Source organism: Acartia tonsa, chromosome 10, assembly GCF_053477335.1.
Source record: "Acartia tonsa isolate MP-2025a chromosome 10, ASM5347733v1, whole genome shotgun sequence".
Taxonomy (NCBI): Eukaryota; Metazoa; Arthropoda; class Copepoda; order Calanoida; family Acartiidae; genus Acartia; species Acartia tonsa.
This window is the reverse complement of record NC_137269.1, coordinates 13,705,700-13,721,787: the sequence shown is the minus strand read 5'-3', so window position 1 is coordinate 13,721,787 and position 16,088 is coordinate 13,705,700. Positions and strand designations below refer to the sequence as shown.

Here is a 16,088-nt window from a genome sequence, read left to right as displayed (position 1 = left end):
AAAGGCTTTAAAATATAACAAAGATGACAACATCCATAAGTAGCGAAGCACAAACAATTAAATAAGAATTTAGATATTAGTTGTCAAAAGCATGTATATTAGGAAAAAATCACGAAACCTTTTCAACATTTGTTTTTAATTTGACTAACAGACTAACGGTCAAAGTAAATTACATACTGGATGCTCAAAATAACGGGAAATTTAATTTTGATATTTTTAACTACAAAAATTTAAAAAAACGGAACATAAACACCAAAGATATAAGGAAAAATGTGAAAAATATAAAAATAGCCAAAAACCTGCAAAAAGGCAGTCTGACCGCCATTGATGTTTTCTTGAAACGACAGGAAATTTAATTTTGATTTCTATAACTGAAAAGCTTTGGAAATCGGGCCGTAAATACCAAAGTTATGGAGAAAAATGTGAAAAATACAAAACTAGCCTAAAACCTGCTTAAAGGCAGTCTGACCGTCATAGTTGTTTTCTTAAAACGACAGAAAATTTTATTTTGATACTATAACTGAAAATTTTTGGAAATCGGACCATAAACACAAAAGATATGGAGAAAAATGTGAAAAAAAAACAAAAATAGCCTAAAACCTGCTAAAAAGCGGTCCTACTGCCATTGATGTTTTATAGTTGATTGTGCTCTTTAATAATGGGAATGTTGTCAAAAAATTTCAGCCTTTTATCTTTTATAGGAGCTGAGAAAATCACGTTTCCCCCAAACTAAGACTGACATACGGACAGACGGACATTTCAAATTATAGATTAGCTTCGCTACTAAAAAGAAGGATGACAAAATAACAAGGATGACAACATCCATAAGTAGCGAAGCTCAAAAACTATAAATAGACAACTGGAAATGATCTATAGAGTATGTAATAAAAAACTTCAATAACAAAAATCACGAAACCTTTTAAAATGTATATTGTATAATGTTTTTTTGAAGCATTAAGCTAATAAAAAAAAACGTTAAAATCTAAAATTCGATTTAGCACCCAAAAAAAAGTAAGTCTTTAAAAAACTTGGTCAAAATATGAAGAATGTTAATTAATCACTAAAAAATCCAACCGTTTATCTTGAACAGGAGTTGAGAAAATCACAAAAACTTGAAAAACTAGGAATCGATCTAGCACCCTAACCAGACCCGCGACCGTGGCTCAACACGTAGCGCATCCGCTCGTCGTCGGGAAGGTGTTAGGTTCGAATCTCGGTCCGACACCGCGTCATAACTAAAGACGTTAAAAATGGTTCCCACTGCTACTATGTCAGATGCGCGACGTAAATAGTTAGATTGGGGGGAGAATGCCTTGGCCCAAAACAGGCGCAACTCGTTACCATGCACAGTTAGGACTTCTCAGACAAAGGTCGTGCATCACAGAGAGTTGGTTGTCTGTAATGTACTGTACCACGGGTATGAGGTGAAGGACCAAGAGTCTGGCCTTGAGTTGACAAGTTGACTGTTTAGTCCAGGTGCAACTCACCCAAACGACATTAGCACATAGCACCCTAACCAATAAAGGTATCTTAATAAAAATAGGTGGAATTATGTATAAAGTAAACTTGTTCAATCCCTGAAAATTTCAACTGTCTATCTTGTATAGGGATTGAAAAAATCATGAAAACTGTTTTGGATAAATAATGACTTTTTTACACTGAGTAAATTGAATTACTCCTCTTTAATATTGCTCTATGAAAAAAAGTGTACGCTGTTTAAAAATGCCTATAAAATCAACATTTTTGTTAAAAATTAATTTTTAGCTTAAAATGAAGAGAAAATCGTTGTTTTTAAGATAACAGTAAAATCGAATTTTTAATGAATTTTTCATAAAAGTACATTCTTAAAAACCGGTTTTCTAAGTAAACAAACAAGGGTATAAAAAGCCAGTGTACAACAGAATCTTTAGTAGTAGTATTTTAATTTCTCTTTGAATAAGTAGTAAACATTAATTGTCTTTTAGAAACTAAGTACACACCAGAGATATATTTGTGCTAGTTTTATCAAATAATATCTAAGTTTAGTTTAAGTTTGTGTATTTTAGTTTTATTTAGTTGTGTTATAGGGCAATTTTAGTTTATAAATTAGGAGTGGAATATAGTATTGAATTGTAATTTGTTGAATTTTACTACTCTCAGCAAATTATTATTTAAATAATAAATGGTTGTGGAACTGCCCCGTTTCACCCTTCATTTTCAAATTATTCCACTACTAATTTAATTGTACTAATTACCCATATTTGTAAAGGTCCTTTTAAGAATTAAGTAACAAGAAGTAAACTGTGTTGAGTGAACCTAGTGGATTAAAGTGTAACCAATTTTCTACAGAAAGCCCCATGCCTGCAGCTAATTGGTAAGTAAATTTGTAAGATTGTTCTAAATTATAAAATTAAGTAGATATTTAACTACTTAAAGCATACATTAACATAAGTCATTGTTTAAAGCTATTTATTAGAGCCTGAAATCAAAGAATAAACTATAATTTTAAGTAATATTTAGGAAATGCTTGAGAAACGCCTATTATTCACAAAAATGTATGAATTTTAAAGATAAATAACATATTTTTTTATAGTTCAACAATGGTTAGAACTACTGCAGTTAGAAGATTTTCATCAAACCTACCTATTTTGTTGTTATTAATAATTTGTTTTCTGATTATTTTAATGTAAATACACATAATGTAAAGACAAAAGTTTTATTTATTTAAATTCTGGTATTCAAAATTAAAGGTGTTCTATAAAGCTTAAAAGGGGCTTAAATTTCCCAAAACATTGAACAATTAGAAGGTTTTCCCTTTGGTGAAGTGTAGCAATTTTAACTGTATTATTATTTTCATTGCTAGCAGAAAATTTTATTACTTTCATTAGATTGCTGCATTTTATAAGCTGTATAGATATCTTTAATTTTGAAACCAGATTTAGATAAATGTTTCAAGAAAATGTCTTTTAGTAATATAATGGCAGACCAATCAAAAAGGCTGCTTAATTTTTCAGGAGAAACTGAATTAAGTTTTAAATTTCTGCAAAAGAAATATAGTGAAGATACTTCAAATTTCTATAAATATTTGAAATTTAGTAATAAGAGATTCCAGGCTAAACTTTTAAGGTTTAATATCAAAGAAAATTACAAACAAGGTTTTGACAAAAACAATTTACAGGTAAGTATAAAAGAACTAAAGTTGATAATAGAAAATATTTCAACTATTCAAAGGTTTGTAGGTTTACTTGAAGGTCTAAATGATGAAGAAACTTTAACTATTCTTTGGATGGAACAAGAATATGATGTCTTGAAAGAGTTATTTCTAAACTGTCTCAATAACTATGATAAGTTTGTGGATCTTAGAGCTAGAGAAGCTACAGTGGTTGATGATACCGATGCTGGAACCAAAAAGAATAAATACTTGGAGAATCTGAAACCAAACCGTACCCCTGACTTATACAGAGAGCCAGACTGTGAATATCAAGACTTTGTAACCTGTACAGACAACAAAGAACAAACAGATGTTAACCAGCTGTTTACAACTGTTACCAGTGGCAATCAGACAAAATATCCAAACAAAGTATCAAGCAAGTCTTTGTCTGATAATACTACTTTCTATGAGTTAGATAGAAGTAGTTTAGTGCAACCTCACATTGAAAAGATTGAGGATGATTTACTTGTTGAAGTTAACAAAGAAAGTATTGATTTGTTATCAAATTATGTTTATAATAGTTTATCATATTTAGAAAGCATAGATAGAACAGGTGAAAAGAAAACACAAACACCTGTTAATATTGAAAATCTTATATTTTCAAATGGCCTAGCAGGCAAGTTGTTAGATGAATTTTTTACTCCAGGTCAAGAAGATACAACTGGAAGTAATGTGGAACCTCAACCTGAAACTTTAGATGGAAGTTCATTTGTAGAATATCTTCAAGAGAATGAAACTAATCTCCATGAATATAGAGCTGTTGTTGATAAGATTAAATCTAATTTAATCATTACTAATGTTAATGAGAAGGAAAATATAGAGGAGCTAGATTCAAGTGTAGCTTCGGCTGCCAACATTACTGTTGATGATTATGTCCACAGCAGTGTTTGCTATTCACCTGAACTACCTTTTGTACAGCCTACAGATACACCACCTCCTTCAATATGGTAAGCTTTTTCATAATAATGATATTGATAAAGCTAAAGTTTATTGATGATATGGAATGAAATATTCTAACTTCTCAAGATAAGTATAAGCTTTAATTTTGGAATGTAAAGTTGTTAGTAAGAATTCAGTAATAAAGTCTGAATAACAAGAGTGTAAGCTTAAATGTTATTTTAAACAAACATTTTAGTTCCATTTAAGCTCAATGTAATTAATTGTATGGATTTAAATACAAGTATATAGTACTCTACTGAATAATTAGATCAATGCTTGACTTATAACTCGTCAAAGCTTGTCTAATAATAATGTTTATTTATTGTACAGAATAATTAGATCAATGCTGGACTTATAACTCGTCAAGGCTTATCTAATATTTATTCATTGTACAAAGTAATTAGATCAATGCTGGACTTATAACTTGTCAAAGCTTGTCTAATATTTGTTTATTGTATGAAGTAATTTGAACAATGCTGGACTTATATCTCGTCAAAGCTTGTTTAATATTAGTTTATTGTACAAACTTAGATCAATGCTTGACTTATATTTCGTCAAAGCTTGTCTAGTGTTTGTTTTATTGAAAGATTGATTAGATATCAAATGCTGTGCTTAAATTGCTATGGCTTTCATAATCTATAAGTGTTGAAATAGTTTTAAAATAATATTCTTGATGAAAAATGATGATATTGTTTTATTGGTGATCTTATATTTCAATCACCTTGATACTTAAATGGTTTGCTTATTTTGCAAAGAACTTTGATAAGTATATGTATTGTATGTACATTTGTATGTATTTGAGTATTTGTAAAGATTGAGTTTTAAATGATCAAATCAGTCAAAGCAGAAAATAAATATTTCAATTTTCTTTAGTTAAAACATTTAAGCTCATACTCAAAGTTATGATTCTATAGTCAAATAGTAAAGAAAAAAATAAACTATTTTCAGTTAATCTGGTAAGTAGAAAATGAAGTTAAATCAATATTTAAATACTAAAGAGCAAAATATTAATTTTTAAAACTGTGTTTAAATTATTTTGGATTATTTAGAATTTAAGTACCCAAGAAGAAAAGTTATGATTTCAATATCATTATTATCAGGTAAAAAAGTTTTGAAATAGTAATTCAATTTACTCATCTGGTTCTGGCCAGTGTTTTGGATAAATAATGACTTTTTTACACTGAGTAAATTGAATTACTCCTCTTTAATATTGCTCTATGAAAAAAAGTGTACGCTGTTTAAAAATGCCTATAAAATCAACATTTTTGTTAAAAATTAATTTTTAGCTTAAAATGAAGAGAAAATCGTTGTTTTTAAGATAACAGTAAAATCGAATTTTTAATGAATTTTTCATAAAAGTACATTCTTAAAAACCGGTTTTCTAAGTAAACAAACAAGGGTATAAAAAGCCAGTGTACAACAGAATCTTTAGTAGTAGTATTTTAATTTCTCTTTGAATAAGTAGTAAACATTAATTGTCTTTTAGAAACTAAGTACACACCAGAGATATATTTGTGCTAGTTTTATCAAATAATATCTAAGTTTAGTTTAAGTTTGTGTATTTTAGTTTTATTTAGTTGTGTTATAGGGCAATTTTAGTTTATAAATTAGGAGTGGAATATAGTATTGAATTGTAATTTGTTGAATTTTACTACTTATTCAAAGAGAAATTAAAATACTACTACTAAAGATTCTGTTGTACACTGGCTTTTTATACCCTTGTTTGTTTACTTAGAAAACCGGTTTTTAAGAATGTACTTTTATGAAAAATTCATTAAAAATTCGATTTTACTGTTATCTTAAAAACAACGATTTTCTCTTCATTTTAAGCTAAAAATTAATTTTTAACAAAAATGTTGATTTTATAGGCATTTTTAAACAGCGTACACTTTTTTTCATAGAGCAATATTAAAGAGGAGTAATTCAATTTACTCAGTGTAAAAAAGTCATTATTTATCCAAAACACTGGCCAGAACCAGATGAGTAAATTGAATTACTATTTCAAAACTTTTTTACCTGATAATAATGATATTGAAATCATAACTTTTCTTCTTGGGTACTTAAATTCTAAATAATCCAAAATAATTTAAACACAGTTTTAAAAATTAATATTTTGCTCTTTAGTATTTAAATATTGATTTAACTTCATTTTCTACTTACCAGATTAACTGAAAATAGTTTATTTTTTTCTTTACTATTTGACTATAGAATCATAACTTTGAGTATGAGCTTAAATGTTTTAACTAAAGAAAATTGAAATATTTATTTTCTGCTTTGACTGATTTGATCATTTAAAACTCAATCTTTACAAATACTCAAATACATACAAATGTACATACAATACATATACTTATCAAAGTTCTTTGCAAAATAAGCAAACCATTTAAGTATCAAGGTGATTGAAATATAAGATCACCAATAAAACAATATCATCATTTTTCATCAAGAATATTATTTTAAAACTATTTCAACACTTATAGATTATGAAAGCCATAGCAATTTAAGCACAGCATTTGATATCTAATCAATCTTTCAATAAAACAAACACTAGACAAGCTTTGACGAAATATAAGTCAAGCATTGATCTAAGTTTGTACAATAAACTAATATTAAACAAGCTTTGACGAGATATAAGTCCAGCATTGTTCAAATTACTTCATACAATAAACAAATATTAGACAAGCTTTGACAAGTTATAAGTCCAGCATTGATCTAATTACTTTGTACAATGAATAAATATTAGATAAGCCTTGACGAGTTATAAGTCCAGCATTGATCTAATTATTCTGTACAATAAATAAACATTATTATTAGACAAGCTTTGACGAGTTATAAGTCAAGCATTGATCTAATTATTCAGTAGAGTACTATATACTTGTATTTAAATCCATACAATTAATTACATTGAGCTTAAATGGAACTAAAATGTTTGTTTAAAATAACATTTAAGCTTACACTCTTGTTATTCAGACTTTATTACTGAATTCTTACTAACAACTTTACATTCCAAAATTAAAGCTTATACTTATCTTGAGAAGTTAGAATATTTCATTCCATATCATCAATAAACTTTAGCTTTATCAATATCATTATTATGAAAAAGCTTACCATATTGAAGGAGGTGGTGTATCTGTAGGCTGTACAAAAGGTAGTTCAGGTGAATAGCAAACACTGCTGTGGACATAATCATCAACAGTAATGTTGGCAGCCGAAGCTACACTTGAATCTAGCTCCTCTATATTTTCCTTCTCATTAACATTAGTAATGATTAAATTAGATTTAATCTTATCAACAACAGCTCTATATTCATGGAGATTAGTTTCATTCTCTTGAAGATATTCTACAAATGAACTTCCATCTAAAGTTTCAGGTTGAGGTTCCACATTACTTCCAGTTGTATCTTCTTGACCTGGAGTAAAAAATTCATCTAACAACTTGCCTGCTAGGCCATTTGAAAATATAAGATTTTCAATATTAACAGGTGTTTGTGTTTTCTTTTCACCTGTTCTATCTATGCTTTCTAAATATGATAAACTATTATAAACATAATTTGATAACAAATCAATACTTTCTTTGTTAACTTCAACAAGTAAATCATCCTCAATCTTTTCAATGTGAGGTTGCACTAAACTACTTCTATCTAACTCATAGAAAGTAGTATTATCAGACAAAGACTTGCTTGATACTTTGTTTGGATATTTTGTCTGATTGCCACTGGTAACAGTTGTAAACAGCTGGTTAACATCTGTTTGTTCTTTGTTGTCTGTACAGGTTACAAAGTCTTGATATTCACAGTCTGGCTCTCTGTATAAGTCAGGGGTACGGTTTGGTTTCAGATTCTCCAAGTATTTATTCTTTTTGGTTCCAGCATCGGTATCATCAACCACTGTAGCTTCTCTAGCTCTAAGATCCACAAACTTATCATAGTTATTGAGACAGTTTAGAAATAACTCTTTCAAGACATCATATTCTTGTTCCATCCAAAGAATAGTTAAAGTTTCTTCATCATTTAGACCTTCAAGTAAACCTACAAACCTTTGAATAGTTGAAATATTTTCTATTATCAACTTTAGTTCTTTTATACTTACCTGTAAATTGTTTTTGTCAAAACCTTGTTTGTAATTTTCTTTGATATTAAACCTTAAAAGTTTAGCCTGGAATCTCTTATTACTAAACAGCAAATTATTATTTAAATAATAAATGGTTGTGGAACTGCCCCGTTTCACCCTTTATTTTCAAATTATTCCACTACTAATTTAATTGTACTAATTACCCATATTTGTAAAGGTCCTTTTAAGAATTAAGTAACAAGAAGTAAACTGTGTTGAGTGAACCTAGTGGATTAAAGTGTAACCAATTTTCTACAGAAAGCCCCATGCCTGCAGCTAATTGGTAAGTAAATTTGTAAGATTGTTCTAAATTATAAAATTAAGTAGATATTTAACTACTTAAAGCATACATTAACATAAGTCATTGTTTAAAGCTATTTATTAGAGCCTGAAATCAAAGAATAAACTATAATTTTAAGTAATATTTAGGAAATGCTTGAGAAACGCCTATTATTCACAAAAATGTATGAATTTTAAAGATAAATAACATATTTTTTTATAGTTCAACAATGGTTAGAACTACTGCAGTTAGAAGATTTTCATCAAACCTACCTATTTTGTTGTTATTAATAATTTGTTTTCTGATTATTTTAATGTAAATACACATAATGTAAAGACAAAAGTTTTATTTATTTAAATTCTGGTATTCAAAATTAAAGGTGTTCTATAAAGCTTAAAAGGGGCTTAAATTTCCCAAAACAAAAACTTAAAAATCTAGGAATCGATCTAGCACCCCAACCAATAAAGGCATCTAAATAAAACTTAATCGAAATATGTAAAATCTAAATTTATTCAATCCCTGAAAATTCCAGCCATTTATCTTGAACAGGAATCGAGAAAATTACAAAAACGTAAAAATCTAGGAATCGATCTAGCACCCCAATTAACAGACAGACGGACAAAACAATGTATAGATTAGATGGGCTATGTCGTATGAATCTTCACTAAAAATTTCAGCTGTCTATCTTGAATAGGAGCCGAGAAAATCACGTTTCCCCCATAGCGTTACGGACGGACTGACTGACTGACTGACTGACTGACGGACGGACGGACATAGTGAATTATAGAGTAGCTTCGCTACTAAAAAAAAAAGTAAAAGAGGAATAAGTAAAAACTTAGGGACAGAAAAACCACTAATTAAAAATTTGATGATATGTAATATGTATCTGCACTAGAATCTTTTCAAAGATATACAACTAAATAAGTTCAAAATGTCAACCGTCTATCCGCAATAGCAACCGAGAAAATTAACTAATTTTCTCCATTAATCAACTTTCTTAAAAAAAAGACATATCTACTACAGGGTGTCCCTCGTAAACTGGTTTTTTTAAAACGCTTATTACTCCCTTAATATTTGAGCTATCTTAGTAAAATAAAAAGTATTTGGCAGCCTACTACTGACCATTTTATGGGGTAATGATGAAAAATCCACAAAATAAACAGGAACAAATCTACGTGGTATTACATAAGAGGTTCATTTTATTGAATTTAGACTAACCCGCAAGAAAATATTTGCTTTGTGAACTTTAGGATTAGTTAGGGTCCAAACGGCTGTTCGCTCAGACTTTCTAAGCACAAAAATAGAACAGGCTTGACATGGCATTCCAGAAATTCGCAATATTCAAGAATCTGAAGTGTAATATAAGTGAACAATATGTAAAAATAGGCATAATATTGATCTTCTTTGTTAATGTTTCATGAGAGCTTGCTTCAAATGCACACAAGAACCTGAAATATACCAGATTTTTTAATTATACTAAAATGCCAGTTCTTATAATGTCTGGAGTAAGTCTTTGTGATCCACCGTTTGACCACCAGCTGCTTTTAAAGTTAACTAAGGCATATTATTCTTGTGGATAAGTCTTATATTTACTAAAATCAGCCTGTTATGTATTACCTTGCAGATTTTTTTCTGTTATCTTTGCGGATTTTTCATCACTATATCATTAAAAGGTCAGTAGTAGGCTGCCAAATACTTTTTATTTTACTAAGATAGCTCAAATATTAAGGGAGTAATAAGTCTTTAAAAAAAAAACAGTTTACGAGGGACACCCTGTATATCAATGTATCCCATATTTCTTGATTGAAAGACATAAAGACCTGCATATAATTGCTACTGCGTACTATATATATAATTATTTGAATATGTTTTTAATTATATGTCTACTAAGATTGATAGGCCTAATTTGATAGAAAAATAGTAATTTAAATGTACCTATTTACAACGTATCAGTTTTGGTCATTAACATTAATTTAAATAATTATTTAATGAATTATTCCAAGTGGAAAATTAGGGCGAAACCTAACTTAAGCTTTCATTAATCATTAATAATTTCTATATATAAAAGTAACAGAATGTATGTCTGTCTTGTGTGTGTCAGTAGCGTAATACCACTGGACCTTTATAGTTCTCCTTTACAGTAAAGGTTCTTATAGGTCCAGGGAAGGTTCACTACTAGAGTGAGTACTTCCATGTTCTTAAGACATCTGGAAAAAATCTCCAAATTAAAAAAAATATATTTTTTTTTTTAAGACATCTGGAAAAAATCTCTAAATAAAAATAATAATATTTTTAAAATTAAAATGAAAAGAAGAGGGTCAACTTCCCCCCACCCCACACCTTCCCTTAAGTTAAGTTTACCTAAAGGCCTCTAGGGGCGCAAACGCTAGAACATAACATTACATTCACAAAAACATGAAATGCAAAAATGGAAAAAAAATCATTAAATTTTATCCATGCCAATAGCATTCTCTCAAACGGTAGTAGATATCATACAACACTTCCTTCAGAAGAATTTTTTCACTCGATTATGAGTAAATTTCTAAATGAAAAAAATAACATACAAAGGGAAGGGAAAGAAGAGTAGGAAGCATAAAGATCTGTCTTTACATCACCGACAAAAACTTAGTCCCAGCGTGGCTACCCATCACCCCTTGTAACCTAACCTAACCTAACGCAAAACTAAACCCCAATATTTTTTTATTCATTACCAAATAAGGGATGAGGAATTGCTCCAATTATCAACAAGGTACTTAGTGCAAAAACGCCGATCTGCGCCTAATCCTACTTTAAATTATTTCATGTTATGAGAGGGGGGGGGGTGAGATTGTAGGTGGTACGCTGTCGTAGATTGGAAAGATGCCGACAAAATGCTTATTAATTATGCAAAAGGAATATGAAATATTTCCTTTATTACAGCAATGAAAAGTAATAAAGCAAAGAATTTTAACTACATACTATTAATGTCTATTACATGTTATGATTTTTTAAAGCCAGTATATAATTCTTCCAGTTAGTCTGTAATGCTATTGTTACCTCTCTTGTATTCCCTTTCCTTTTTAACCAGAGAAGCAACTCTATAATTCACTTTGTCTTACCGTTAGTCAGTCAGTCTGTAAATGGGAAAATGTGTTTTTCTCGGCTGCTATTTAAAATAGACAGCAAATTTTTTTGACGATTTTTTGACGATCTCCTGTTTACAATTTACCTAGTCCGTTGGTCTGTCAGTCAAGCTAAAATTGTTCATTTATGTTCTTTAAGTAAAGTACCCAAATTTGCATTGTAAATTACATTACACAGCAGGCTATATTTCATACTTACATTATTAAATAATAATCATTTCTAAAATATAAAAGCAAAACTTATTGCTTGGCATTGAAGGTTTATTGTTAAATAAGGGGTTTAGGAAGGAAGCAAAATATATAGTCGGAGAATCAGAAGCCCCTACTAACCCTATTTTTAGAGGCCAAGGTTCATAAGGAATAAGGCAGTTAATAAAAGTAGTCATTGCTGACGTTTTATCAACATAAATTTTTATAAATAACTAGCCGTCATTAAAATTTTTGATAATTACATTGCATTTAATAAAAGTGCTCGTCATATCAATACTCGTATATTCATAATATTTAATTGAGAAGTACATACAACCTATTTGAACCAACAAATTCGCAAAACCTTACTACTTTATAAGAACTAAAGCCCTTACAATAAATTGGAAAATAGTGATAGTATTTTTCCTCCTTGAGTAGTAGCATAAAATCGGGAAATAATAATTTCATTCATCTTTCCCCTTATTCCTGAAATTTTACTTTTTCTTTAACTTTGAAAAGTATAAATTAGTGGACCCCAAGCAATTTATAAAATTACATGTATAAATTTACAAATTACTTTATTTACATTTGTTGAATTACTTTAGATAGGATATTAAGTAATTGAAAATACAATTTATATGTATGTTTTAATTTATTTGAAAGTACCAATACAAATCAGGGAGGAGGGGAATGTTGGACTGTAAATTACATTGCTACCAAAAGTTTTATCGAAAAAAATTGGTACTTTTACTGAATTTTGATGGTTTAGTTCAAACTTGTAAGTCCAAATGTTTCAACCAATAATTCTAATCTTCTAAAGGTGTTATTTTCTTGTATCATCATTGGGGATGTATTGTATATTCCTTGTATCCCTGTTAAAATTAAGTACTTTTTGTTTATTACAATCAATGCAAAAGGAATATTTAACTTTGAGCTTATAAAGGATTTAAAACCCCTGTAATCCTCGTTTAAAAGTAACAAGATGTCTGTGAGAGTTTTGTACTGAAGAATCTCGATAATAGCTGTTATAACTATTTTGACGAAGGGTGCAAAACACTAGAGGGGGAAGGGGTTAAATAATCTCCCTATCGCAACCACCTTGTGCAACCCTTATATTGGGTCATTGAAAATCAACCAATGGTGTCACTTATATTAACAGAGCCAAGTAGCAGAAAATAATTTAGAAGCAGGCGAAAGAGGTCTTTGAAAAAGAAAGGGAGGTAGTTATCTGTATATACATCTATACTATAGATCTGTTGAGGGTACCATCACTCTACCAAGATTACCCCTTTGACCCCTTATGACACAGAAAACACAAACTTCAAAATTGATTGGTCAAATGAAACGTTAGCAAATCCCTTTAGTTCCCTACCCCTTGGGCTTCCCTATAGAAATTAATTGCCCAACACATCAATATTTTCAAAATAATTAGAATTTTTTACCTGAATAACATAATAGCCCATAGATCTTATAAACTGTACATCAGCAAGCAATCTAAAATAAATAAATAAATATCTTTATGTTTGATTAATAGAAATAATATTAGTCATAGGAACCCTCCCCCCTTGCGACCTAATATTTTAAATTCATTTTAAAAAAAGGGGAATAGAGGATATAAATGCACTTCAATGATAGGTATGAGTAGTTTTACACATATAAATAAATACATTTAAAGTGCATTGCTGACAAGTTGACTGATATAAATTAAAGTAATCAATTCAAAGGTTTTTGCATTCAAAATCAGAGCCTTATTTCATGGGAATTTACCTTCATGCAACAATTCAAAATTTAGTTTAGAGGAAAAATTAATACTCTTGGGGACCTTGATAAGACAACTGGACAATTGACAATGCACATAAAATTTTCCGATGATGAAAGATTATTGGTTTAAAAATTAGGACACTACTAGCTATACATTTTGAACCAATTAATCAAGACTGGAAGTATTAGTTAAAAAGAAGCTGACTGTGTTTCTTTTGAAAGTGAGTATTGAAATTCTTATGTAAAATTTTCAGAATGTTTGTCTTTAACTTAAGACCTCACAACATAATATTCATAGGTAACTATTAGTGGGGAGGGTATCTCATTCTCCACCCTTTCAAGAGAAATCACCCGAAGAAAAATATCCCAACCACCAATAGAAAATGAAAAAAAAATTTCTTTTAAAAATTAAATTTAAATTTGAGTGTTAACACCTGAATTTCACCCCTCCCTTAAGTGCCTTTATATGAATCTAGGGGCATACCCGCTAGTACAATATAATATAACTAAAATCTATAAAACCACTGAATAAATGACCCTTTCATGTTGCAGTGTCAGTAAATAAATTCGCCATTAATTCAAAAAAATGATCATAAATGTCATCAATGACGAATTGAAATGATAGTATTTAATTATCTTTCTGGTTTGCAGTTTTTATGCAAATGCGAACATGGTCGATTTTGTTCATTTTAGTAGCAAGGCAATAACAATACATGCAATAAAAATATGTAGTAAACTGTAATATAGTAGTAAATGTAAAGTCGAGTTATCGAAATCATTAGGGAAATCAACCTTTTACAATTTAAAAAATAAGTTGGAAGTCTAAACCTAACAGAAATATGGCAATCTCTTTCGATCTTTATTTTACATTATGGGTAGACACAATAGAGCTACATATCTAACACTTTTACATTACCTTGAATAGTTACAAGAGCTGAGACTTTTACATTACCTTGATTAATTATTAGAGCTAAGACTTTTATATTATATTGAATAATTACCAGAGCTAAGACTTTTACATTACCTTGATTAATTATTAGAGCTAAGACTTTTATATTATATTGAATAATTACCAGAGCTAAGACTTTTATATTACCTTAATTATTTACTAGAGAAAAAACTTTTATATTACCTTGAATAATTACCAGAGCTAAGACTTTTATATTACCTTGAATAATTACCAGAGCTAAGACTTTTATATTACCTTGAATAGTTACAAGAGCTGAGACTTTTACATTACCTTGATCAATTATTAGAGCTAAGACTTTTATATTTCATTGAATAATTACCAGAGCTAAGACTTTTATATTACCTTAATTAATTACTAGAGCTAAAACTTTTATATTACCTTGAATAATTATAAGAGCTAAGACTTTTACATTACCTTGATTAATTACCCGACTTGAGACTTTTATATTACCTTGAATTATTACCAGAGCAAATACTTTTATATTACCTTCAATACTTACCAGAGCTAATACTTTTATATTACCTTGAATAATTACCAGAGCTAAGACTTTTATATTACCTTGAATAATTACCAGAGCTGAGACTTGCTTCAACCTCACGTTGTCTGTGTCCTGTTGAGTGAAAATAATTCAACTATTTTTTATATTAATACATTCGTAGTATTTGTGTATGGCTGGCAGGTGTCCCAAGTTAATTCATTGTCAACTAATGACTCTACCCATAGCATGGAAGGGCTCAGAATTTAAATTTTACTCTTAAAATTATCCTTTGCATTATTTTGGTGTATAATTCAAATTATTTTTTATTTTTTTTTGTTTTCCGGCTTTAAGAATAAACTAAAATCTTAACTAAATTCTATTTATGTGTCATTTTTTAAATCAATTTTAAAAAGGAATTTTAATAATGTTCATTTAATAATTCGCATTAAAAAAAAAGATTTATATAAAACTGAAAGTTTTAATAATTTCTGGGATTTTAATTTCCTTTTATGCTTTTATTGAATAAGCCTGATGAAATTAAATAGAATTGTTGAATAGAGAAATATATTAAATCTTGTTTCTGATCTTATTAGTAGCGAAGCTACTCTGTAATGCGCGTTGTTTGTTCGTCCGTCAGTCCGTAACGCTTTTGTGGAAATGTGATTTTCACAGTTGCTTTTCAAGATAGACAGCTGAATTTTACTGTAAAGGTTCCTTCCTAATACCTATTTTTATGTTATTAATTTTATCGTCAGTCTGTTTCTCATGCTAAATTTTATTTTTGGACTTCGTTACTTATGGATGTTATCATCATTGTTTTAATCTTTGTGAGTTTTGCCAGCAGTTGGTTTATACTACTTACATGTAGTACAGCTACTCTATAATTCACTTCATCTGTCTGTACGTCTGCATTTTTCGGCGTTTTCAGATAGACTGCTATATATTTAGTTGGTCTGTTGTCGATCGGTAATTTTACAAAAAAAAATTTCATATTTTATGATGATTCTTTTGATGATTTAGCTCGTAATTATAGATTTAGCCTCTCCATAA

The 16,088-nt window shown here is 29.2% G+C and overlaps 2 protein-coding genes and 1 long non-coding RNA gene across 3 annotated transcripts in view; 2 read left to right on the top strand and 1 right to left on the bottom strand.

The window, feature by feature from the left end:
• LOC145330443 (gamma-aminobutyric acid receptor subunit beta-like) overlaps positions 1–16,088 on the bottom strand; it is a 68,193-nt gene that overhangs the window by 29,929 nt on the left and 22,176 nt on the right. The gene's annotated exons all lie outside the window — the stretch shown is intronic.
• On the top strand, positions 1,701–5,229 carry LOC145329456 (uncharacterized). Its single transcript, XM_080173615.1, has 2 exons — positions 1,701–2,353; positions 2,573–5,229. Exon 2 carries the CDS (start codon positions 2,939–2,941, stop codon positions 4,139–4,141), a length of 1,203 nt encoding a protein of 400 aa, XP_080029741.1. The 5' UTR covers positions 1,701–2,353; positions 2,573–2,938; the 3' UTR covers positions 4,142–5,229.
• Positions 8,283–8,860, top strand: LOC145329455 (uncharacterized). The gene is made up of 2 exons (XR_013882921.1): positions 8,283–8,521; positions 8,741–8,860. It is a non-coding gene; the product is annotated as an uncharacterized LOC145329455 (long non-coding RNA).